This window comes from Hermetia illucens, chromosome 5, assembly GCF_905115235.1.
Source record: "Hermetia illucens chromosome 5, iHerIll2.2.curated.20191125, whole genome shotgun sequence".
Taxonomy (NCBI): domain Eukaryota; kingdom Metazoa; phylum Arthropoda; class Insecta; order Diptera; family Stratiomyidae; genus Hermetia; species Hermetia illucens.
The window spans coordinates 45,172,618-45,199,041 of record NC_051853.1 but is presented as its reverse complement, the minus strand read 5'-3'; the positions used below and the strand labels follow the sequence as shown (position 1 = coordinate 45,199,041).

At 41.9% G+C, this 26,424-nt stretch overlaps 2 protein-coding genes across 2 annotated transcripts in view; both read left to right on the top strand.

Moving 5' to 3' along the window:
* The window catches only part of LOC119658477 (zinc finger SWIM domain-containing protein 8-like), a gene marked incomplete at its 5' end in the record, with an annotated part of 30,682 nt that extends 16,744 nt beyond the window's left edge, over window positions 1-13,938 (top strand). The window contains 7 exons of the mRNA XM_038065916.1: window positions 3,017-3,262; window positions 3,324-3,487; window positions 3,551-3,861; window positions 4,053-8,570; window positions 13,127-13,465; window positions 13,520-13,669; window positions 13,797-13,938. Of these exons, the coding sequence (XP_037921844.1) occupies window positions 3,017-3,262; window positions 3,324-3,487; window positions 3,551-3,861; window positions 4,053-8,570; window positions 13,127-13,465; window positions 13,520-13,669; window positions 13,797-13,863 (5,795 nt within the window). The remainder of the gene's footprint in view (window positions 1-3,016; window positions 3,263-3,323; window positions 3,488-3,550; window positions 3,862-4,052; window positions 8,571-13,126; window positions 13,466-13,519; window positions 13,670-13,796) is intronic.
* Window positions 13,871-17,390, top strand: LOC119658478 (bromodomain-containing protein 4B-like). Its single transcript, XM_038065917.1, has one exon. It carries the CDS (start codon window positions 14,029-14,031, stop codon window positions 14,599-14,601), a length of 573 nt encoding a protein of 190 aa, XP_037921845.1. The 5' UTR covers window positions 13,871-14,028; the 3' UTR covers window positions 14,602-17,390.
* The last annotated feature ends 9,034 nt before the right edge of the window (window positions 17,391-26,424 follow it).

The window sequence follows — 26,424 nt, the reverse complement described above, 5'->3', positions numbered from 1 at the left end:
TAGATGAATTCTTTGACTGTTTATTGCACGGTTACAGTGAGGACTGAGTGTTTCCGTGGAGAAGATACTTTGGTCTGTTGTTCAAAAGATTCCACAAGGATTTCCGTTTTTCTAGCGTTGCTGGATTTGTGTTTTCCGGTTAGTCTGACATTTGAGGTGCATAACTATGTCGTGGGGAAGTGAGTTGTACTGGAACTCATCGATTTTAATAAGTTCGTGTTTCTGCGTATAGCAGTATAAATGACGCCTGTGGTCAGAATGATTGCTTGGTCGATTTCTTTATCCGACAGATTACGGGTGGTTACGAGTTCCTTCAAGTTCAGCCTTGATGCTAAATCTGGTTCGAATTTGTCCCAGTTCGTTTGGGTGAAAGATCTGGGAGTTCACATTACTCGATTTTGCAAAGGACGAGGATGGCCTGCTCGCGATTTACAAGAGAAAGCTTTGTTTTATTTCTTTAGATAGTAGGAAGTAGCCAAGGATGGATTTACTAGACCATCTCAAGGGCGAGTGGCGTGAAAGGGTGGTGGATTCATTGCAGTAGTTTTTTTTCCCCCATTTTTGTTGGTTGCCGTATCGCCCAGAAGGTGTGCCTCGAGTTGAAGTCGTCATTGAAAATAAGATTTTTAGACGTGAGATTGCCTATCATTTTCAAGTTTTGGCTCACTTGCTCAGTGCCTATTATCTGCCGTTTTCACTATTGCCGCCGCAGCGAAAGTGGCAAGCAGGTTTTCGATGACGACTTCCTACCTCGACAAAAAGGGCAGCACCAGTGTTGTTGGCACTCTGGATAATGTTATATTCGGTGAATTGAACATTGTTCCTGCTGTTGAGATGGGTTTCCCAAATAAAACAAATGTCTGCTTTCAGGGTGTTAATCAACACTTAGAAAGTGGTACGTTGAGCGTTTGAGATAAGGAACGCGAAGTTAAAAGTTACGATGCTTAACCCAGAGGTTGAGAATTAGTTAGACGGATGCGAATTGATGCTGCTCATTGGTGGGACCTTGAGCATGCGGTTCAATCAATTTGTGGAAAGCGTTGGTTGGTGGACTGGAAGCGTATTGGATAGCCACTTTTGGGGACAGTCTTACGGTCGGCTTAAGTGGAAAACCCTCCGGCACTTGCCAAGCTAACCTCATTGTAGGTTGTTCACTCGCTATAATTCGCAGGGGCCAGCTTGATCGCAGTTGGAACGTACGGCACTTCACTTGTGGGTCTCGGGCATTCCTCGCTTGGATGGCCTTTTGTGCACTTCACGTATCTATGTACAGTCGTACAGTTTTTGCGATGTGCCAGAAGTCCTGGCAATTGAAGGACTTCACTAGTTTAACTGATTTTACTTTTACAAGATATTTTGATGAAGGATATACTTACTGTTACTGTGTTAAGTAACAAGACAAACTGGGAAAGCGTGGCTGTGACATACGACTTAAACCAGCAACTGATTACTTGGTACACTGGCGGATCCCTCACAGCAGAGGGAGCGGGTGCCGGTGTCATTGGTCCAAGGAAAATGTACTTTGAGCCAATGGGCAGGTACACTAGCATATTCCAGGCGGAAATTTACGCCATAGACAAATGTGCCTCCTTTAATCTGCAAAGGAACTACAGGGGGCAGAACATAGCTATTCTCACCGATAGCCAAGCAGCGATCAAGGCACTTAGGTCCAACTAGGTGAACTCTAAACTGGTATGGGAATGCCTTGAGAGACTGAATACACTCGGCTCGTCCAACAAGGTCTGGATACTTTGGGTTCCAGGCCATGCTGGGCTGGAAGGCAATGAGGCAGCGGATGAACTAGCCAAGAAGGGAGCAGGGATGCCTTTATACGGGCCAGAACCCTTCTGTGGAATCGGAAACGGTTTCATGGCTATGAATCTAAGAAACGAAGAAAAACGGTTGAGGGAACTATATTGGGCGGGCCTACCAGGGATGGAGCAGTCCAGGGTGCTTATTGGGGGATACGAACCCATGCGCACAAAGGATTGCTTAAACCTCACCAAGAAGAACCTCCGAATCATAGTGGGAATTCTCACTGGTCATTGTCGGCTGAACTACCACCTAGGGAAGCTAGGGATATCTACGGACACTGCCTGCAGGTTCTGTGAGGAGGAGGACGAAACCTCTATGCACGTCCTGGGACAGTGTCCAGCACTTGTGCAAAGTAGGTCGATACATCTGGGAGAACACTTAATACCAGATGCAAAGCTGAAACTTCTGGAAGTGGGGAACATACTAAAGTTCCTAACGGTTACTGGCCTGCTTGAGATACTATGATCAACAGGTACACTATAACCAGTAAAAGGGGCACAATAGTTCTTCAAGGACGCGGTGCGACTTTCCCTTAACAAAATAATAATAATACTTACTGTTTTCAATGGGCTCTCGATTGCGATTTAATCGGAAGCTTATGGTTCTACAGGTAGACAGGATAACTTTACATTTGGTTCTCGATGGAGACCTCGCATAATTAAGAACTGTGTCCTTCATGAAGGAGGGGTATTTGTTGTGGCGTTCAGTCCCAGCTTTTTAAGAAGAAGGAACATCTTTTCATGGTTCTCGATGGACCACGAACTTGAATGGGTTTTCATTCGTCTAGAATTACTTTGAGGTACATGTCTTCAGCGGCTGAAGCTTCTTCGTTATTGTTGCCTAATGCCGCTCGCTGTTGATGTTGCGGTAGTTCCCTTCGCTATTGCAAATGTTGTTCATGTTGTTGACACTGTTGCTCCGGCGGTTGACATCTGGAAGTTGAACCTTCTTGTTTTAGGGCTCGGAACTCTTCGACTGCTCGGAGCGAACTGCGGAGGAAAAATCTAGGCTTCTTAAGCAGTGCTTGAAGGAAACACTCGTATACTCCGGTGAAAGGGCAGCCATGTCGTATAGTCGCGACTAATGCACCGGCTAACTGGCAACTATATATCTTTACCAATAGATTTGTTACTAAAAAAACTTCAAATTAACAGTCAATTGTTAATATTTTAGTTATAACTTTATTATAATTTATTTTCAGAATCTGTTGCCACATTAACCGAGTTAGCAGCGAAATGTGTAGCGTCGTATATTCCTTTCGAATTAGTTGAACACGTTTTCCCACCCGTTCCTGAACAACTTCAACTTCGAATAGCATTCTGGAGTTTCCCAGACAACGAGGAAGATATCCGTTTGTACTCATGTCTAGCAAATAGCTCTTCCGATGAATTCCATCGCGGAGATCAGTTATTCAAAAATCGGGCAGTTAAAGATCCACTTCAAATAGGTAATGTCCTCTGAATCAGTCAGTATCAGGGGACCTAATAATAGTTTCAACATATTTTCAGGTTTTCATCTATCTGCAACGATTATAAGTTTACAACCTCGGGCACAGTATAATGTTGCTGTTACCTTCGACCGCAGGAGGATATCCTCGTGTAATTGCACTTGTGCATCATCTGCATATTGGTGTTCTCATGTGGTTGCAGTGTGTCTACATCGAATCCATTGCGTAAGATGACTGTTTGATTTTAGTGAGAGGATTTTTTATTTATGCTTTTTATAATGTCCACAGCCCAATGAAGTATGCTTGCGAGCTCCTGTTTCCGAATCGCTCACACGATTGCAGCGGGATCAATTGCAGAAATTCGCTCAGTATTTAATAAGTGAATTGCCGCAGCAAATACTACCAACAGCGCAGCGGCTCTTAGATGAATTGTTAAGCTCGCAGCCCACTGCTATCAACACGGTGTGTGGTGCCCCGGATCCCACTGCTGGAGCTTCGGCGAATGATCAGACTAATTGGTATTTGGACGAGAAAACCTTGCATGATAATATCAAGCGAATATTGATAAAATTTTGCTTACCGGCACCGATAGTTTTCAGGTAATTTTGTAGTTTCTGATATATAAATAGAAAAGGTTGGAAAAAGTAATCTTTTCAAAAGTATTGTGAAGCCTTTATCTTATAATGAAACTTTTAAAAGATTTAGGAATTTTATTTGGGGTGAAATTCACTTTGATTTCTGTCTAAACAAATCTCAATTAGATATTCAACCCATCTCAATTTCCTTTCAGTGATGTTAACTACTTAACAAATTCCGCACCTCCGGCAGCTGCAGAATGGAGCTCTTTACTGAGACCCCTTCGCGGGCGAGAGCCAGAAGGGATGTGGAATTTACTGTCAATAGTTCGGGAAATGTATCGTCGTTGCGATCGCAATGCAATACGTTTACTTGAGATTATTACTGAAGAATGCATGGCTTGCGATCAAATATTAATTTGGTGGTTTTACACGAAGCTGTCACTGTTAGTGGGAAGTGGAGGCCACAGCGGGGGAAAACACAGTAATACTCACAGCAATTCGAACGCATCGCAGCATGCATGCAGTTCACTGTGCGATGAAATTGTTGTTCTATGGCGATTGGCAGCTTTGAATCCTGGTCTGGCACCGGACGAACGAGATATGTTGCATGCACAGTTCACAGCATGGCATCTGAAAATACTGGACAAAGTAGCGAAATCGAGAATGCTAAATTCTGTATCGTACAATAGCAAATATAATAATAATTTGAGGTCAGATGCAGAGTTGTTTGTAGGATTTAAGCCAGCCATCGAAGCATGCTATTTGGACTGGGAAGATTACCCAATTCCCGGGGTAACACACACGCAGGATACAAATCCCATGTATCATTGCCCGTTCACATGTTTTAAGCACACGGATTCCTCTAAATCTGAGGGAAATAGTGGTCAGCTAAATGCGACTCAAGCTGTTATGGCGAATAACAAACATTATAACTACATAAGCACCGACCACCATCACCAATTGAAACGCTACGACCGTCCTTTTAGAGATCGGTGCTATGTTTCTAGTAGTCACAATAGCAGCAACAGTAGTAGCGACAGTGTCAATGTCAGGCTGCAATCACATTCCCTGGCAGCCGTGATTAATCGTGCCGCCGATAATCACGACGACGGTAATCGATCAAGTGCTAGCAGCGAAGGATTTTGTGAGAACGATGATTTTGGCGGCGATAGTAGTGGAAATAATATTGGCGCTGAAGGAGGCCGCTCAATACCACCGCAACTGCCTTCGCAGCACCAACTCAAACATCAACACCATCAAACTCACGTTGGTATTACCTTAAAGTCACCTTCGAGTGAATCCTCTGATTCACAGAGTAGCGGTGGCGGTGAACAACTGACGAGTGCAAGCGCAGATGTTGACGCTTGCATTGAGAGCTTCTCGAACAGCAGCGGCAGCGAAAGTATAAGCGACTCGAATGGAAGCTGCAATTGTAAATTAAACGACGAAGAAAATGTATCGAATAATAGTACTAGCGTAATAGGAACAACTAGGTGTAATAACTGTAATTCGTTAGCAAATAACAAGCAATCGGTGGGAATACAGAGTTTTTCAATGCGATCGACACAAGCCAATCAAGAGGTACATAATTTGCTCGAAAATGCTGGAGTACGTGGTGTATCCTCCCATGATGATAGTGCATTGTTGTTGTCAAGTAATAGCATAGGCCAAATGGAAGGTCAAAAAAGTGCCAAGGAATCAGATCGTACGATTTTCACAAATTTCTCATCGACATCATCGTCTTGTGTAGTCTCGGCTGGTAATAGTAAAATAAATTATAATGTAATAGATCATCAAAGCTCTGTAAGTTCAGGAGCGCCACCAACTTTTTCTACTTCACCTTCGTCATCATCGTCGTCTACTCAGGACCGCGACCAGTCCGGGTTACCGGGATCAACGCTGACGATACCGGAATCCAGATTGAAGTCATCTTTTGTTGCAAGTGATACGAAAAATGCTTTAGTTGAAGAATGTGTTGCAACGAGAAATGTACAAAGCAATTCCTCCACAACTGAAAATGTCAAACGCAGATCATCGAAAGACGAATCGTTCTCGAGTTCCGGTGATGAGTACAATGTATATAATATCAATGCGAAACCCATTCAGCCGGCAGAAGCTATTGCGGGTTGCTCTAGTTCCAATCTATCGCCATTGTTCTCTACAACCAATAACAATTTAAATATACAGAATAACAGTACCAATAACACTGCCAGCAACATCGTAGATGTTTTCAAAAATCCGGCAGTCGCTTCATCAGCGGCCATCGCTGGTCACAGTGACACAATAGCAACTAAATCTCAGGTTAATAATAAACAAATCTTCTCGAATATCCGGCCAACGGAAGATGTTTGGGACATTCTCTTAGCTCGAGCAGAGGGGCTGCATGCTCATGGACATGGACGAGAGGCCTGCATTTTGGCAGTTCGTTTGGCTGAGGAGATGCTAGCAAATCCACCTAATCTAATGATTGAGTTACCTCCGCCGCCCAAACAAAAAGGCAAGAAAAAGAACATAAACTCGATCTCGCATCAATTAAGTGTTCTGGCCTCGGCCACATTAGCGAAATGTGCTTTTCTATGTACAGTCCTTGCGGAGAATTCGGAGCATTACCATTTAGGGTTTAGAATTTGTTTGTTTGCTTTAGAGATGCCCCGGCCACCGGCAAGTACGAAACCATTGGAAGTTAAACTAGCGAACCAAGAAGCCGATTTATTGGCTTTGTTGAAAAGGATACCCTTGAACCAACCAGAATTGAAAGTTATCAGGGAGAAAGCCGAACTTTTAAGAGATGGTCTTCTGAAGTCCAGGGGCGACGCATTGCTTCCTATAATGCTCGCCAGTTTTATTTTTGATGCTCTTGTAATGCCCTCTGTGTCGGGTAAGGAAACCAGAAACAAAGTTTTGAGTACGTGCTACCGCATTCCGACTGATGAAAATCTTGGTTTTGAGGCTGCTGTGGCTGCTTTAGGACTCAAAGCCAACGTATCGGAAGCTGAACATCCGCTACTATGTGAAGGAACTCGTCGACAACGTGGCGATTTGGCCTTAACTCTGCTGTATTACTACAAAGACGAGCCTAGAAAGATCGCAAAGATAATGGAGAAGCTTTTAGACCGAGATATACATGTCTTGTTGAAAAGTCCTTTGTTGCCTGCATATTATTCGAACAGTCCACCAGTGAGAACAGCGGGTTCGCAAGCCAGACACGAAGAAAAAGAGCAGCTCATACACGTCCATCATCATCACCACCATTCGAACGTTGACATCTATCAACCCGATTTCGGTGCGAATAGCAGACCGCACAGTAGTACAAGTGCTGAACTCGAAGTTGGAATGGGAAATCTCAATATGTCGGCACAAAACAATTTACCAGGCTCGTCAAATCAGTCGATGGGAACCTCGTCGACCATGACCGGTACCACGACAAGATCCAAAGACACTCGTTATAAGGGAAAAAGAGCGTACCCCATTATCCCTAATCAACCCTCAGAAGCAAGTGCTCACTTCATGTTCGAACTGGCGAAAAATCTATTAACAAAAGCCGGTGGAACCAGTTCAACATCGCTTTTCACTCAGGCAACTACCAATCAAAACCACCATGGTCCACATCGAGGGCTTCATATGTGCGCGTTTCAACTTGGCCTATATGCTCTTGGTTTACACAATTGCGTTAGCCCAAATTGGTTGTCGCGAACGTATTCCTCTCATGTGTCGTGGATTATAGGACAAGCAATGGAAATTGGTGCACCTGCCATATCATTTTTGATTGATACATGGGAAGGACATCTTACGCCACCAGAGGCAGCGGGCATGGCAGATCGCGCATCACGAGGATGGGATAATAACATGGTGTACCCAGCAGCAGAACTGGCCCTTTCTGTTCTGCCGCACGCAGCTGCGTTGAATCCAAACGAAATTCAAAGAGCGATTCTACAATGTAAAGAGCAAAGCGATCAAATGCTGGAACGGGCTTGCATAACTGTAGAGAATGCTGCGAAAGGTGGCGGGGTGTACCCGGAAGTTCTGTTCCAGGTCGCTAAGTATTGGTATGAATTATACATGCGAAATACGCCGAACAGCGAGCATGAACATGATGTAAATGACATGCATATGGATCACAGCGTAAGTTTAAACGCTTTGATTGAACCACAAGATCAAGCGGGCGTTCAACCACCACAGGCGAGTCAACAAGTTGTGGTTACGGCAGCACCCCAGTATCAACCAGGCGTCGCAACTATCGCCCCAATTGGACTAGCTCCCTACCCACCTTATAGCTTTTGCCAGGGAGTTTATCACCATCACAATTTATCTTATCCGCCCAATCAAATGCAAATGTATATTTCGACGCCACAGCCGTATCAATATCCACCTCCACAAGCTCAACCACCACCGACAGCTGCTCCTCCTCCTTATGTGCAGCCTGGGTCGTTTCAGTCGATGCCACATCCACAAGTTCCGCCACAAGCATATCAACCTTTACCGTGTGCATCGAATGCTCCACCGCCACAACAGTATGCCGGTGTTCAAATGCCTGTACAAGTGAATGCGCCACCACCGCAGTCGAATATGCCGTATTATCCGCAACCGATGTCAATGCAGCAACCCCCGCCAACGTCACAGCAGCAACAGCCTACTGCGCCGAATATGCGAAGTCAGCCAAGTCATCATGCGGTTATTTATCCGTTTGTGCAACAACAAACAGTTCGACAGAGGCATCCACATCAATACAGGTTGGTTTACGCCTTTTCTTGTTTCGAAGTTATCTTTGTAATTTGAGAAGTTATAACTGTTGTGTTATATGCCATATTAGAAAAATGTTTATGCAAAGTGTCGAGGACATTTAGAATTGTGCCTACAAACGAAGTTTTTCTGTTTCAGGTGTGTTGATGGATTATGTCCTATTTGTTACATTAGCTTCATACAATATTCGAGTTATTATAGCGGTTCTCGCCTATGTCAATGACAATATAAAAATATGGTCATGGAAAGTAGTTAGGCTCATATAATGTCCTATTATTAACAAGTGAAATAATATGCTTGACCATTTGCCATATAATTCTCGGATGATGTGGTACTTTTCTCTTTTAAGTGACAGATGATCACGCATCAGCTATATATTGTGCCGAAGACGCTTTTAAGGCTACTGTGGTTTTGTCATAGACGTTTACACATAATATGCTTCAATAAACGCCATGGATGGGTCTAATGCGTCAATCATGCGTGTGTGTTTGAGGCAAAGCCTCTGAGCACTCAGACCTTAGTTGCCCATTGTACTCGATTCCCCCGTCTAACGGAATATCCTGGATTCGTTTATGTATCGCAGGATTGTGAAGCTACCCGCTGCAGTTGGAGTCCATCAGCACCAAAAATCGGATGTCTGATGCGTCCGTAGGCGGAATTTTCACTTCAATTTCCGCTTCCTCATTATAGGATGGACACGTATCATCTTGGATAATTCCTATTCTGAACATGTGCCCAGCTAGTGAATTATGGCCACTTAGAATGTCCACAAAGCTTCTGCAAGTCTTCCTGCTTTTCAACAGGATAAACTTTGTAGTATGTTTCGTTCTGATAGGAAAAGTTTGGCCTGCTTAGCAGCATTAAGGCTTCGCCACCTGTCATTATGGGAAGCTTGTTCCACCCACCCCAATTGCTAGTTCCGTTGAAGCCTCTTTTGCTAAGGCATCCGAGGTTTCATTTCCCTCTAGACCACAATGGCCAGGTACCCAGAGTACATTCACCGTATTGAATCTAGAAACAGAATTCAATCGGTTTCTACATTCCTGAACGATTTTTGAAGTGATCAAAGTATTATACTACTCAATACCCTCAATGCAGCTTGACTATCGCTACAGATTGCGATGCGCCTGTCCTTTAACCGCTCGTCAATCAGGTTGCCGCCGATAGCATTGCATACACTTCAGCGTGGAAGACCGTTGTGTCCCAAAGGAAAAGCCCACTTCTTGTTTTTATTTTATAGACTCCTGCTACACAACCATTTTCTGCCCTTGAGCCTTCGGTGTAGAAGACGTCAGTATATCCTGATACGCATTTTTCTGGTTCGTCCCAGTTTCCCCTCCGTTTCAAGATAACATCATATCTTCTATCAAACAGATGTATGGGGATCTGAGAATCGGAAGGCATTGCGAAAACTAGATTCAGTTCTCCCAATGACTCTTCAAATGCTCTGTGCCCCCCACGTCTATTGTTTTCTCATAGATCTAATCGAATTAGTCTATGAGCTGCTCTCATTGTAGTGCTCTGAATAAACAAATCCAAGGGCTGCAAATTGAATCATGCATTCAGAGCTGCGCCGGATGTCGCTCTCGTGGCATCGGTGATACCCAGACACACAGGTCTTTGCAGTGTGGCTAGTTTACAGGGAAAACTCTTTTGCATAAGTGAGCATTGGCCTAATGATAGCAACATACATCCGCATTACCCTACATCTGGGGGACAGGTAATTATCCTGAGGGGTCAATCGAATTCGATATGGTTTGGGATTGAAAAATGTTAAACTCCTGTTCTGTTTGTTATCTAAGACGTGTCATTTTACTTTTTCTTCTCTTTTAGCTTTTGTCGTGAACAGTAGAAGGGTCGGTTCGCAGTTCCTCACTTTTCTGTATCGTTATTTTGGTCTGGGTGAACACAAATCGCTGTTTCGAGTGATTTTGCCATTTGATTAGTATTTTCGGCTTGGTTGAATGGCAATTTGAATGCTATTGCCTGTTATCAGTCGTCTTTTTATGTGATCATACGAGAATTGGGCTACAGTTAGCACAAAAAAACATGGCCGCCACTATGATATCCTCTTCTCTAAATCACGAGGGAAAAGAAAAGACTCTACCACAAATTTCTCGACGATAAAACACTGGCAAATTTATAAGAATGTCAACCGGGAAGCAAAGGAAGTAGTCGCTGTCACCCATGCGGACCATTAAAAAAATCTTTACGATAAACTGGACACTCGGGATGGCGGGAGGGATCTGTATCGACTTGCCAAAAGCTATAATGAACGCACACAGGATATCGAACCCTTCTGTTGCGTTAATGACAAACACGGTACTTTTCTTACCAACCGTCGAGCCGCAACGGATAGATAGCGAGAATACTTCGAGCAAATTTTAACTGAAGAATTTGCTCATCCTCGATTTCCCCAATCATTGCCGATATTTGGAGCAGTTCCACCTGTCAGTGCAACTGGTGCTCGCAGGTGGCGGCGAGGAAGATGGGGCGGCAACCCTATCGGCCAAACCAAAACCAAGTGGCCGAGGAGAAACTCCATAATGCTGGCACCGGGAGACGCTGTACTTACTTTGGTTTGGTTTGGTAGGCGAATGCTCCAAAGGCCTAATTAGGGCGATCAGGCTCGAGTCTGCACGGGGACTCATCTGAAGTGGCAAATTGGTCACGAAACCTTAACAGGGGTATACTGGTACCATGGGAACCGGGAAAGCCCCTGGACTCTCATACTTCGGGTGAACTGCCGTTGTATGTGAGTACAGCTCGGTTGTTTGCGGTTGGCCCCCTGGTGGGAGCTTCAACACGGGTGGTATAGACTGGTACCGTTGTTGTTTGTCTCAGCGGGGCTCTGATTGTGGTCGCAAAATTAATCCATGTGTTAAGAAGACCGTGGGATTAAGTCGTCCAGACAGGTGCTCACGTTAAACCCTCAAGGACTTAACTGTCAGCGCAACTGAAGTCGAGGAGGTAATAAAACGAATGAAATCGGGGAAACCCACAGGACCTGACGACATCGCATCTGAGCTCTGGAAAGTGAAGAGTTGGGACCCAACACTGTGGCTCAGTGAATTCTTTAATAGGGTTATTCAGGAAGGAAGAACACCATCTGACTGGCAAGAAAGTACCACAGTTCCTATATGGAAAAAGAAAGGTAGTCCAGCAGAATATTCAAATTACCGTCCGATCCGGTAACTTTCCCATACGTGGAAGATTCGCATTCTTGACAACCGTATTCGCGAAATCGTTGAAATAACCGTGAATCAAGTCGGATTTGTTAAAAACTGCGGAACTACTGACGCAATACACGCTGCGCGGTTACTTATGGAGAAACATCGTGAGAAGCATCGCATTTTTTACATTGCATTTCTGGATCTAGAGAAAGCGTTTGACCGTGTGCCACACGAACTCATCTGGTATGCTTTAGGAAAACACTTAGTGCTAGAAGAACTCGTGCGCTGGTTTCAATTGTTCTGCCACGACCCGGAAAGTAAGGTTCAGAGTATGGCGGTGGTGTTGGTGTTCATCAAGGAAGCGCCCTCTCACCAATCCTCTTTGTTCTTGTTATGGGCACCGTCACATGGGACATCCAACGTCCAGCGCCCACACACTGATTTATGCAGATGATGTTTTCCTAGCATCTAATAGCAAAAATGATCTCGAGATACTTGTCCAAAAATGGAATGATTGCCTCATGCAACACGCTGAATCTAAACAAAACTCAATTTTTGACGACCGATCCCCTTGAAACAGGGAGAATCACTGTCAGCGGCAGTGACCTGCCCAGAACTGAGCGATTTAAATATCTCGGGTTAACGCAATCTGCCAATGGAGAACTGCGTTATGAAATTACTTCACGCATTAACGCAACCTAGATGAAGTGGCGTACCACAACTGGTGTTCTTTATGATCGACGTATCAACGAACGTTTCAAATCTAAAATTCACCTCAATGTCGTGCGTCTTGTCGTTCTCTATGGTTCTGAGTGTTGGCCGACTATAAGAGACAGTGAACGGCGTCTTGCGGTAATGGAGAGGAAGATGTCGCGTTGGATTAGTGGCGTGACACGTTTTGATTACATCCGAAACGAGGATATCCGCCATCGTTATGGGGTTGCACCGATCGTGAAAAACTTGCGTGAGAGGCGTCTTTGGTGGTATGGTCACGCAATCCGCTAACAAGAACTCACTTGCCAAGATTGGACTGAACATCGAAGCCGATAGTAGACGACCAAAAGGAAGGCCGAAACAACGGTGGCTTGTTAAGCTATATGGGGATTTAAAACCCTCGAGATTGCATCGAGATCAGGCATTTGATAGAGCCAAATGGCGAAACCGATCACGACGAGCCGACCTCGATTGTGAACGGGACAAAGGCTGAAGAAAAAGAAGAAGTAGAATCATCTGAATTATAGGTAGAAGTAAGGAAGCTGGATAATTTCTTGCATTATCATTTCTTTAACATCTGGTCAATGATCAAAATAAAAATCTTGAAATTAAATATAGTTATACACCAACTCATTCAATAAATACATTCTCCATTTCAGCTCCATACAGTTACGTTATTTGCTTGCTGCATATAACGTGGGCATGCTCGCTATGGAAACATTGGCACGCCGGGTGCATGATGACCGGCCGCAAGCCAAGTATGCTCGAAATCCACCCTACGGTGAGGATGTTAAATGGCTTCTACGAATATCCAAAAAACTCGGGACACAGTATTTACATCAATTTTGTGTATGTGCTGTCAACTCCATCGTGAGCCCGTTTGTTTTGCATGATGTAGCAATTGAGTCGGCACATTATTTAGGTCGGAGCAATCCACAACTTGTTATGCAGCACCTCCGGTCGGCATTGGCGCCACTTGTTCAGAAATGCCAACAAATGTAAGTTTTCAAATTGTGGAAGTTTTATTTTGCTAATGGTATGTTCTTCTTTAGGTACATTCAATGCATCCATCAGAAATTATATCATTTGACGCAGTCAGACTATGAGGAATTTGCAAGTATAATTTTGGCGGCTCGAGCTGCATTCCAGATAACACCAGAAGGGAATGCGCAGTTTAAAGATTGGATTCAATCGATTAAAAGGTGCGTGAATCTTTGTTAGATGGACGTTATTTTTTCTTCAGAACTTATAGCACTCTAAATGAAAAACGAGCAAATTCATGAAGTTTTGATGGGGCGTTTCTGTTCTTCAAATATTATTTCCTTGCAGATCAAAATCATGCAAAAAAGATCTTTGGGCTCAAATAAATGCCGCCCTGCAAAACAATTCTAAATGACAACGACTTGATTCGGTCAATTCCGAAACAAATACAGCAGCACTCAATCCTTCGTTACAAGCAAATAATCAATCAACTGTAAATCACCACCAGTCTCAAACCACAACGGCATCAGCTACATCGACAACACCTTCTACATCACTAGCTGGAAGTAGTAAAACAAATATGGTATCGGTTGTGCAAAACTACACTCACCACCATCATCATCGTCATCATCAACTGCAGCAGATTCACCAACAACCATCGCCATCAGAACTGCAACAGCAACAAGAACAAACAGTAGCACAGCAACCCCAAGTTCATCTACCTACATCTGCATCCACCGGAGGGGTAATGGCAGCGCCAACACCGCAACAATTACAACATCAACAGTTGCAGCAACCTCAGCCAGTTTTTCCTGCCATGCTTGCTATTGCAGCTGCCCCTCCCGGGTCTGTTCAAAATCAAAATTTAAATGTCATAGCGGCACCAATTGTTGTTGATTTCGGAAATTTCACTGTAAATTGTCTACCTCCTCCACCTCCTCCGTCAGTTTCGAATCAACAACTTCAACAGCATCAGCATCAACAACAACGACTCCACCAACAAGCTCTGGCATCATCACCATCTTCATCACATCTTGAGGTAAATGTTGTTAATCCAAATGTAGTTGTAGGTAGTATACAGCAGCATCCACATCATCAATCTCAGTCGCATCAATCCACGAATTCAAGTAATCACCCAAATGGGCAATTGTGAGAAATATTTGTGTCCATAATTGAAAATATTTGACTAGTTTGAATGATTAGGTAGACGACGTAATGTCCATTAGTTTGTTTTGGAAAACAATTATAGAGAAACATGGCACGTCGTTCTTTTCTCCATCAAATACTGTAAATAACTACCTAAAATTTTTAGACAATTTCGGTTTCATGTACTCCCGTCGAGGCAGGAAGAAGTTGTTTGTATTTGATGTGGTTTCGAATAGTTTTCAGTGCTCGATATCTGATCCAAGTTGAAGAAGAATGAAAACGAAATGATTTGCTTGTAAACATATTCATTTTTCCACCTTTTTGAATGTGAAGGACTTTTTTTTTATAATCTACTGACACCTTTTAGATTTTTTTTTTAGTTAAAGTGCTGCCCATATGTCCTTTTCCGATTTCCTAAATCAATTTTTTATCATCCACAAATTTCGACCATCTATTGTGATTCTACGAATGTAAATTGAAATATTTGCAATAAATTAAAGGCAAATCGGAACCGTATATGCTATTGAGGTGATCGTCATGTTTTGTGGACGTATTTTTTCTGTTCAAGGTTCAAGGTTCAAATAGCCCACCAACTAATACCAAATTTGGCCGAGTGAGTTTCACTTCGTTGTTCTATTTGCGATGAATATACTCCACAGTTTTATGCCTACTTTTATACAAGTGCTGAATTTACTTATCTTGTGAAAGTTGGAAATCGCAAATAGCCCAAGATCACCTATTGTAATTTATTAGGGCAGAATGTGTAAAGGAAGATTTCCTGGGGCGTTTGCCATGGTGTTGAGAGACACACCTTGCTAAATGCAATGGTGGTTAGATAGATTGAATCGGACTAAAATACTTATTGCTATGCATCAGCTTCTCGCTTTCATTGCCTCTAGTTCAAATCCCAGTTGGTCAGGGCGGTTTGCGTTCGTTCTTGTGCCTACCTCGCTGCTCGAGGTTTATCAGTTGCATAGTCTCACCGAAAATGAAATGTTAAAAAAATATAATAATAATTCCGAATAAGATATTATGCGGAAATTCTGTTTTCCACAGAACAGTTTATTGGATGTCTTGTTTTTGGCCACTTTTCTACAAGGTGTCTCAAAGAAATTTTATATTTAAAAAATCGATAAAAAATAAGTCATTCATTGAAAAATTGTTTATTTATTATAGAAATTAACTCTTTGGGAATTTCTTCTTCTTAAAAATAATGTCATCCAAATAATTAGCATCGCATTTGCGACACCCAATCAATCTAACTCTGAAGTTTCTGATGACAACTTGACAGGTAGGCTTTGTGATGGGAGTCATCGTAAAATGTTGTGTATCAATATTATTTATTTACGTTCAAAACACTTGCAGGCTTTCGACTGCAGAGCGGGGATAGTCACAGGTAGACTGATTAATCTTTTCCACATTTTCCTCCGTTTGCGGTAATTTGGGTCTTGGTTTATCGTGTCGAAGCGGTCTCCTCGAACTTTGTTTTTTTTTTGTTGTAGAAATACCGTTTTTGTAAAATTCGCGCAGGTACAACGCGCGCTCCCGAGAAACGCTACTTAGCAATTAAATTCCCAAGAACCAGGCTACCGATTCACATATCTCCCGCCCGCTAAGATTCGTATTTCATTAAGACATCGCTATTTGGCCGACCTTTTGGCTGTTTTCTGTCGCCTTCGATATTTAAACCAATCTTAGTGAGTTCTCGTCAGCTCGAATTACATGACCATACCATCGAAGACGCCCTTCTCGTAGTTTTTCCACGATGGATGTAACTCCATATCGATCACAGATGTGTTCAGTTCGAACGTGATCATAGTGTGTTACGTGGATGCTCCAATGCAACATCTTCGTTTCAGTTAACGTGAAGCGCCGTTCATTGCCTTTGATAGTTAGCTAGCAACATGGCGAACGGTGCTACGGTAGATTTTGATAAATCAATTTCAAAGAACGCTAGTTGGGCAGCGCCTCTTCATCCAACTTGTGCGGATGCGTGAAGCAGTTTTATGGCGCAGTTCATCGTTGGCTGAGTTATTTAAATTGCCCAGTTCTCGATAGATTGCTGTCATTGACAATGATGTGTTGAGTTAGGGTCGGTTGTCAAAAAGTTATCATTTTTATTCAGATTCAATCAGAGTTTGTTCTGCAAAAAGCACTTTTAGACAACTTGCTGGATATTAGTTTTGTTGTGAGACGGTAGGAAAACATGTTCTGCTTAGAACAATGGGTAGGGCGCTTGTACTCAGGGGACTTACATGGATGACTTTCATTGTGCCTGAAATGCAAAACTTTCACTATCATGTCAGCAGGTTTTCTCGTTGTAGAAGTTCGCTTCCGGATCTAGCGTTTGCAGTGAATCAAATGCTTGATCACTATGTCCATCCGGGTTGATAGAGGCAGCTACAATGGCCCATCTATCCAAAACCTGTAAGTTGACGAAAATTGAGTGTAGTTCAACTAAAATTTCCCGTCAAAATGCGATTGCATGCCTCTATGTTAACCAGGCTCGGAGATGTGAAGTGGTTCTTGGGAAATTTCAGCTCCTTTTTGCGCTAATTAAAAAAAAGTCACGTGTTCTAAGCATTGACTGTAATTGTAACTTGCGTTAAAACAGAAACATTAATTGATGAAATGTTTGTATTTCGGAAATTAGATTGGAAACAAAAGAATATCAGCACGAACGCACGTGGATCTGTAAAGCTTGAACTTAGGAACTAACCTTAACTGGATCTTTAACGGTGTTGTATATGTAGCTTTTTGCGTATTAATTACGCTCGTCCGTATGTACTCCAAGCCGATTTTTCAGTGAAAGTTGCGATCATAATCCTCTGTGGCCAATTTGGCTTTTCCTCACAAAAGGTGGTACTATATCTGTAACCTTTTCGCTCTTGCAAGTGTTGAGATTTCTGCTCGAATATCCGAACGATTTTCTTATTATCGACTTTGGTAATTGTTCCATGTTTTTTTTAAATATTCGCTTATTGTAAAATCTGACGTTTTCGATCCTTTCCTCTTCGTTAAAGTTAGATAGATACGTTAGATAGATTATCTTTTCAAGGGAGAATTCATTTTCTTTAGTTATAAAGGGATATTAATCCACATCATTTTGTTCATGGGATTACTATATTTGCTGCATGCTTCAAGCAAATTGAACGCTCATGACAGACCAATTCCAAAAAGTTACAGTTCGTCTCCAGTTGAATTTTGGAGCATTGGGAGATTTCCTGAAAAAAATGCTTTGCAAAAAGACGGCTGACGGTGACAGCGGCAACTCATCAGATGCTGCCTCACTTCCGCTCTCCGCTCTCAAATATGAGTGTAAATTATATTCAAGCCTTGTGCTCAGACCTAAACTAGATCGAAGTGATTTTTTTTGGTTGAGGATTGAAGGACTCCTGAGTCCGCATCCACTTGATGAAAGACCGGACTTGTTGGGAAGCAACCTACTTCCACTTTTTTGGTCTACGGACTCCTTTTTTGGGTTAAACACCCAAGTTATTCACAAAGACGACTGACGGTTTCGTCCAGGGTAGAGGCAACTCATTTGCCCAAAAATTTTCTGGGCTGTTTAAAAATCAAAAATATTTCTAGTTAGAGTTACGATTCTGATTCCCCAAACTCAACGGTGTGGAGTGGAATCTCTTTCTACAACAACGAGCTCGTCTCTTCTCTTGTATCCAATCGAATTCTAATTGTAGCTCACATGCATTTCATTAGTTTCGCGACCTTTCTCCAAGAAAAATTCTCTACTTTAAAATTTAAGGTTTTTTTTCGTTAGGCTCCTACGATTCCTAGTTCGCAAACTCAATGGCGTTCGACCGAATTTCCTTTGTTTTTTTCGCCTCATCTGAAATTCGCTACCTCAGTAGTGCCGAAAAGAGGCGCAAGACGAAAATGTTCAATTATCTTGAGCAATTATTATGATGATAATGGAGGAATAGCGGGAGATTAAAAAAAGTTTAATTAGGGGATATATGATAAAAATGGAACGAAAAGCAGTTTCAAAATAAAGAAAAAATAAAAGAAAATGAATGGTCGTCCTCACATAAAGGAAATCTGTTAAACCACCATCACCACGACATCGCAATCCGTGGATCATTACACAATCAATCAAATACGTACCAACATGATTTAGTCACAACTAACTGTCAAGGACATTGGTATTTTCACATCATTTATGATAGAAGAACTAGTTGTTGTCGGGTAGTTTTCCATTCTCTTTTCTTCTTGTTAAAGTTTGCGTTGAAATTGCCGGAACAATCCATTGTGATTTACAAGGTCTAAGAGATATCTAGTGTTAGTAAACTAACAAGAGTCCTAGTACCGATGTGTATGGCGTAACGGTAAGCAAAAGCTTGCTATCGACAGTCATTTCTGTGAAGCTGCACTTAGACGCTGGTCGACCCTCACACTCACTTTCTCCTTCTTTAAAGTATAATTATGTTTTCGTAATTGGCAATAATTTCATAATTGGCAATAATTAACAGTGATTTTGAGTAATACGATTATACAAGTCAGCCGCCAGATGTTATCGATTTTTCTTATTGACTTTAGGACCTCCCTATTAGGGGAGGAATGTTACCAGAAATTTTCTTAGAGTTAGTGCCAACCTTCCGCTCACGTTTCATTGTTGCGGTTAATTAGACTAGTCAGCTTTCTCGGAATAGTAAGTTCCACTACATAGTATGGCCTGTTCCCTTTTTAATGTGTGACTTATCCATTGTCACTTCCGTCTTCTAATCAACATGACCACAGGTATCTGGCCCGTATGCTGACGTAAATTTTTGCCCGATATTGCACCTTGACGGTAGTTGGGAGAAAAATTTATTTGAAGCCTTGCAGTTTCAAATAACGTTGTAGTGGTGAAGTAAGGATGAAATCATGCAACTTGCGAATAGTCATAGCGGTATTTTTTCACGTACGGTTCATATGAAGTTGAGGTCACGTTATTTTATCGTATCGCAGGGGGATTAGGTAATGTTAAAGTGTTAAAGAGATGGCAGGAGCAACCACAACTAGATATATAACTAGATATATAAATTGGGGAGCGTCTTCAATATGCTGTCCATCAACTGTCTGGACTGAGAATTGTAGTTCTCATCTCCTATTTCTAGATGCAGAGCCATTGGGAAAGTGACCAGATCTGCGTATTTGAGGAAGGGATTTGGGGAGTAATGTCATTGCCCGTTGAATTCCTCAGAACCATCATGAAGAAAATCACGCATTACAAGAAGAAATAGCATCTGTGACAGAATGTAGTTTTGTCACACTGTTTTGGATTTCAACTATGCAACATGTGACATTTTCCGTCGCCATATATTGATTCGATAATATTCATAAGTTCACAGAGAGAGAAGTATTTCCCTGCGCAGAATTGTTCAGATCCACGTCTTATTAACGCTGTCGAAAACTAATTTCTGCGTTATTGTTCTAATAATGTCCCCAGAGATTTGAGTGACCGGTGCAGCAGGTTTTAGAGCAGAAACTGGTCCTCACTTTATCAATCAGTTGTCCAGGTATGCCTTTCAGAAAGGAAGGAGTTTGAAACCTATTGTGTGATTGCTATTGTATAAGGGAAGTTAGTAGTATCTGTCAGCTACGTTTCGTAGCTGCATGGAAATCAGTAGGGGAGTCTATTGTATATTAATTAGAATTGATTTTTCTGTCGCGAAGGACTGAATAGTATTAATTATCGATTGGGCGGAATTTGAGCGTCTGCAGGTATCTGAGGTGCACGTTAAGTTTCATATGTGCGTTGGTGATAAGAATTGGGTAAAAAAGCGGAGGGGATATTGTTGACGGAAGGAATTTTTTTCACCTTTTTTTTTGTGTGGCGTATGAATACTCACGGTATCATCATCATCATCATTATCAGTAAAGGAACTATATTACGAATTGCATCTTAAATTTTATGACATGAGGAAATCTACTCAATCCATTTTAGTCAAATCACTTTAGAGTGAAATAGGTTTACATAACAACACTTTTATCATTTTGTTTTATTGATTTTATCTCATTTCTGAAAAGAGTGGTACAAATCGCACGCTATACAAGTCTTGAAAGCAGTTCTAACTATAATTTAAAGTGGGGAGGTTAGCTAGTTGCGGCAGTATATCTGCACAAGTGCTGGGTTGTAGACGCGGAAGTTGCAGTTCTTTCTATCTTCCTCCTCCACATTTATTGAAATGGTATTTTAATATTTCCAGATACGAGGGCCATTCAATAATAAAGGAGACACACTTGTCTCGAGAGAAAACCGTTTATTTTAATAAAGTAAAGTAAAGGTGTCCGGATAGCTCAGTGGTTAGAGCACTAGGCTGTCATACGGAAGGTCGCGGTTCAAATCTCACTGGTGGCAGTGGAGTTTGCATCGTGATTTGACGTCGGATACCAGTCGACTCAGCTGTGAATGAGTACCTGAGTCAAATCAGGGTAATAATCTCGGGCGAGCGCAATGCTGACCACATTGCCTCCTAGTGTACCGTTACGGTCTTGAATGAAGTGCTCTAACACACTTCAAGGCCCTGATCCAATATGGATTGTTGTGCCAACGATTATTATTATTAAAGCTTTTCCCACTTTTCACTCTTAATCCCTACGAATCACTATCTTTTTTATACCGGATGCAAAGAACTCTTTATCTTGGCGTTTGAGCCAATTTTTGCATAAATTTTTTGACATCCTCGTTACTTTTTAATTTCTTCGAATGGAAATGACGTGGTACAAAATTGTGGCGGTAAGGGGGATGAGGCAGTAGCTGCCAGCTCTTTTGGGTAAGGGTATCATCGGTTAGTTGAGCAGCACACTTCTGCTTTGAGATCTACGATGTTTCTTTCTCATAACTGACTTCACTTTGTCTAAACGCATATCTGGATAGTATTGGTTGTTTATTGTATGAGCTTCTTCGAGATAATCACAAAAATCGTACCTTCAGGGTCCTACAGCATGATTTTTCCTGCTTTGGTTTTGAACTTTTCTCTGACAAGTCAGTTGGTGCGTTTAAACTCTATGCTTTGTCCTTTGGATTAAATAACTTGAACTTTTTCTGCAATAATTTCCACTGTGACACGGCTATTAACACAAATAGTGCCGTCAAATCCAATTCCGAGTGAAGGAGCTGGCTAGAACGGTGTTTGTCAGTCACTGAGCCTCGATCACATTTGCACTATTCTACTCATTTGTAAAAATTTTCACTGTTCATAAAACTTTTACCATTGATTTTAGCCATTCTAGAGCATTTTTCATTTCTTTTTTTCTTCAGCAAGAAGAAACGAATCATAGAGCGTTGTTGAAAAAAATGTGGGATTTTGGAGTTGATTACCCAATGTTTAACTAAAATTTTGACAATGTTGATCCAAGACTCATCGCAATGATGGCCTTTTAAATTCTTAAATTTAACAAACTTGTTTTGCCAACCATTGTTTCTCCAGACCAATTTGTCTCTTTAATTATTGAATGACTCCTATATATGCAATTGCAGATAAAAATCTTTTTTGTGGAAGGTAATAACGATTGTTCCATTAGTTAAGACCTGCTTCGTAAGGAAGCTCATTACTTTCATTTTCTAGAAATTCTTATGCTTTTTGCCGGTTAGATTTTGAGGTGTTCAGGAGATCTTTATCGGTTTTTTCCGGTTGATTGTCTTTCTTGTCCAATGCTTTCACGTAATTTATTTCCGGGCTTTTCCTTGTATCGAATCTCTATCGTGCGACTATCGCACCCTCAGGGAATATCAAAGCTTTCAACTCTTTATGTCTGCCGATTCACGTTTCCGTGACCAACAACTTGATTTATGTCAGAGATAAAAGCACTTTTGATGGCGACCCAGGAAACAAGCGGCCATTAAGTGGTGATCACTTTCGAGGCTTATGTCAGCGACCCTTTTGTTGCGCATATCCAGAACTACATTTGCTGTTGACCGTGATATGGTTGATCTGATTAGACGTTTGTTGCCTGTCAGTCGAAACTCAACTGACTTTATGATTGGCCCTGTGCTTAAACAATGTGGCTCTGAATATTGAAGAACTGTTTTTACTACTTTGTCAGGTCCCACTTATTATCGTTGACAAACACAATGTGACTATTAGGAAGTTTCTTCCAGATTGTGCAACTATACTTAAAGAAAGCATCCTTATTTAAGTTGTCAAGCTTCAAACATCAATCTGAAGTCGAATTCGCATTTATTAATGCAAGTCTGGCCAGAATACAAAATTAAAGTGCTGCTAGAGGAAGAAGAGTGCTCTCCAGAGCATGACATTACTGAAAAGTTCGCTCAAGTTGGAGGAAGCGAGCAATTTGAGGATCTTCGTTATCGTTCACTGAATGATCGATAGCGAAAGGTAAATTGCCGGAAACTCTGTTCCGAGTCATTTGTTACCTTGATCTAATTTTATCAGCACGAAGCTAGATTCAATCCACATACTCTCTGACACGCCTATATGATCATTCACATTATAGTAGCTCTTTCCTTCTTTCTTGGACAGCCTTGGGGCCACCCTTGGTGGAGATATTGTTACTCGGCCTCATGGCTAAGGTCAAATAAAAATATCTTTGTCGAATAGCGATGTCTATATTTTTCCCGAATTTTAGTGCATGTCCATTCCTCTCTTGGCTTTATTTCGAGTTCAATGGAATCGCGATAGGGTAAACATTCTCAATTTCATTAGCGATTTACGTTGAATATCTTCTTCTTCTCATCTTGGCTTGCGTTGGTTGGTTTCACACGATCTTGTGGATGTGATTTCCCATTACAATCACGGCAATAGCGTTAGCGAGGTTTCTCTAGGGTAATCTACACGGTTTTCCACAAAAGTGACCCTAGCAGCGATCTCTGAGGGCGTCTGTGAGCGCAAGGTAATAATTTGTGCTTTCATTGGTGTCGTATTTTAGTTTTCAATCGATAAAGTAGCTAGTCACTATGTTTTTCAGTTAGCGCGGAGTATTCATCCTGATGAGTGACCTTTTGATTGGCGACTAGTTTGCCAAGTCGAAGGCATTCTTCACATCAGCGTGGCCACCACATAGTTCTCTTCCGATCTCCAACGCCAACCTTGCCTTCTATGCTAGCAGTTGCAATGCTTACCGCCACTTTTATTGCATCGAAAGTGAAAGGGCTTTTTCTGAACCTACTGATTTTCAGATACGCCTCTTTTGTTTCCAACTGCCTCCAGCAATCTGTTGGCAATTATTCCCTTTAGAATTTTTCCTATTGGGGCATATTAGACGATATTAGGACGGATCTCTGGATCGTTTGTTTTTGTTTTTGGTGATAAAACCAAACGTTACTGCTTCGTTTAGGGAACATCCCTTCGTCAAGGCACGTTTGCATGATTTAAATAAACATGTCTGGTCTCGTGAGGATGGCAACTTTCACTGGTATCTTCAGAATGCCATCGGGTCCCGGCGTTTTCTTGTCGCTTATTTTCTCATGCACTTTGATTAATTCTTCTTCGGTAATCATCATCTCTGAATTGGTTACTGCGATTGCTTCAATCACAATCTCAACATTATTGGTCAGATAATCTGAGGTGTCTTCTTCATCTTTATTTTACACATCACCACTTTGTGGCCTGTGCCCCAGGGGTTTATGTCAGCTACCTTGCAGAGGTTTTTAAAGCTTCCGTTCTGTAGATCGTGCCTTAATTGTCTAAATATAGAGAGCTGTTCTTAGAAGCCTAGTGATGAACATACAGGCATTTTGCCCATGATCCTTTATTTCTTCGTTTCACCCCTGGAATCGGTAGCACATCATTCGGATTGTCAAGCGTTTCCTCTTGCGGCGAAGCAGTATTCACTTGAAGAGGAGGCACCGCTTTACGGGTCTCTATTATTGCTGACTCTAGGTTTGGTATATCGTCAATAAGCTCATGTTTCCACTTTTTATTGAGCCTGTTGCTGTCATCATGTGATACGCATCTGATGAGAGAAATGTTTGCTTCATCTGAAGTAGAAGAGCTGTTAATTGAAATGTGCTGGGCGAACAATTTGGGTGTTAAGCATGATGTTGATAATCTTGGTGAGAAAAAGCGTGAAGAGATTTAGAGCTTTGATATGAATATTTTACTTTTCAAATCTAGTAAGGGGGTAGGTAAGGCGAGCCCTTTGCTATTAGAATACGTTTCCAGTATTCTTTTCCTTCGGCTACTCACATTGGTGACTAGTCAAAGTTCGAAATCATCAGATTTATTTTTTCTCTTAATCAAAAACAAACGATGCTGCAGTTTGATTCAACACAGAAAAAAAGGCAACATCTGTTCCAATAACGTTAATGTTGGAGTTTGGTTGTTACTGGAGTGGACTTAATAGATTTTTGCATTACTTGTGCCTTTATGAGCTGACTATGAGGAATGACTTCTTCTTTTTCTTCAGCCTTTGTCCCGTTCACAAGCGGGGTCGGCTCGTCGTGATCGGCTTCGCCATTTGGCTCTATCGAATGCCTGATCTGGGTGCAATCTCGAGGCTTTCAAATCCCCATCGAGCGTATCAAGCCACCGTTGCTTAGGTCTGCCTTTTGGTCGTTTACCATCGACTTCGACGTTCAGACCAATCTTTGCAAGTGAATTCTCGTTTGCACGAATTGCGTGACCATACCATCGAAGACGCCTCTCTCGCAACTTTTCCACGATCGGTGCAACCCCATAACGATCGCGGATATCCTCATTTCGGATGTGATCTAAACGTGTGACGCCACTAGTCCAACGTAGCATCTTCGTCTCCATTACCGCGAGACGCCGTTCATTGTCTTTTATGGTCGGCCAACACTCAGAACCATAGAGAGCGACTGGACGGACAACATTGCGGTAAATTTTAGATTTGAGACGTTCGTTGATACGTCGATCACAAAGGACACCAGTTGTGGAACGCCACTTCATCCAGGTTGCGTTAATGCGTGAAGCAATTTCATAACGCAGCTCTCCATTGGCTGATAGCGTTGACCCGAGGTATTTAAATCGCTCAGATCTGGGCAGATCACTGCCGCTGACAGTGATTGTGCCTGTTTCATGGGGATCGGTCGTCAAAAATTCAGTTTTGTTTAAATTCAATCTGAGACCGTGTTGCATGAGGAATGACTATGAGGAATGACAATCATCTTAATTGCAGTTGATGCCTTTTTTTTCCACGAAATAAAAATTTGCTTAGTGGAAAGTAGAGTAAGGGCACTTACTGGGTTTTGATAGTCAGAAACATGGGCTTTTTAGATTTCGTGCAAAATTGCGTAAATATTACATGTTTTATGCGCTTAGGAAACAGTGCATACCCTTACTGCAGTTCACCTATCGCACGAGACTGAAAAGTTTAGTAGAAATCTTGTTACTTTTAATAAAGGTCTATTAAGCCTAATTTCTATTTTTTACGTGAATTTACTCTAATCTGGGGCATATCACTGTCCCACTGTAATAATTGAGTTAACTGCAATATTCATTGAAAATGATTTCAAAATTGTTCCGCTATTTGACAGAACACTGACATGATTCTTTAGTTTTTTTGGAGGGAATTCAGTTCACAACATCATAGATTAAGCAGTGCAGAAGGCAACCAAAGCGCATCTACGCTCCATTTTTGGCGGTTTCTAGCGATTTCTGGTGATGTGATGTGTTTCAGCTTTCCTCAGAATTTTTGCTTGCACTCTTCTATTTTGCTGCTCGTGGCATGTAGTTCTATGCGACTCAATTGTTGGCCATTCTGGGATAGATTCCATTACATAGTATGATCAGCAACAGAACTGCCACTATTCCTCAATGTGTGATTTATCCACTATCACTTCCGCTTTCTAATCAAACTGTTGACGGGTATCTACCCCTCATGCCGATGTAGTTTTTCGTTGAATATG

Bases quoted from the DNA above. Each gene is read 5' to 3' on its own strand.
- LOC119658478 (XM_038065917.1), top strand. From the start codon at position 14,029: ATGGTATCGGTTGTGCAAAACTACACTCACCACCATCATCATCGTCAT.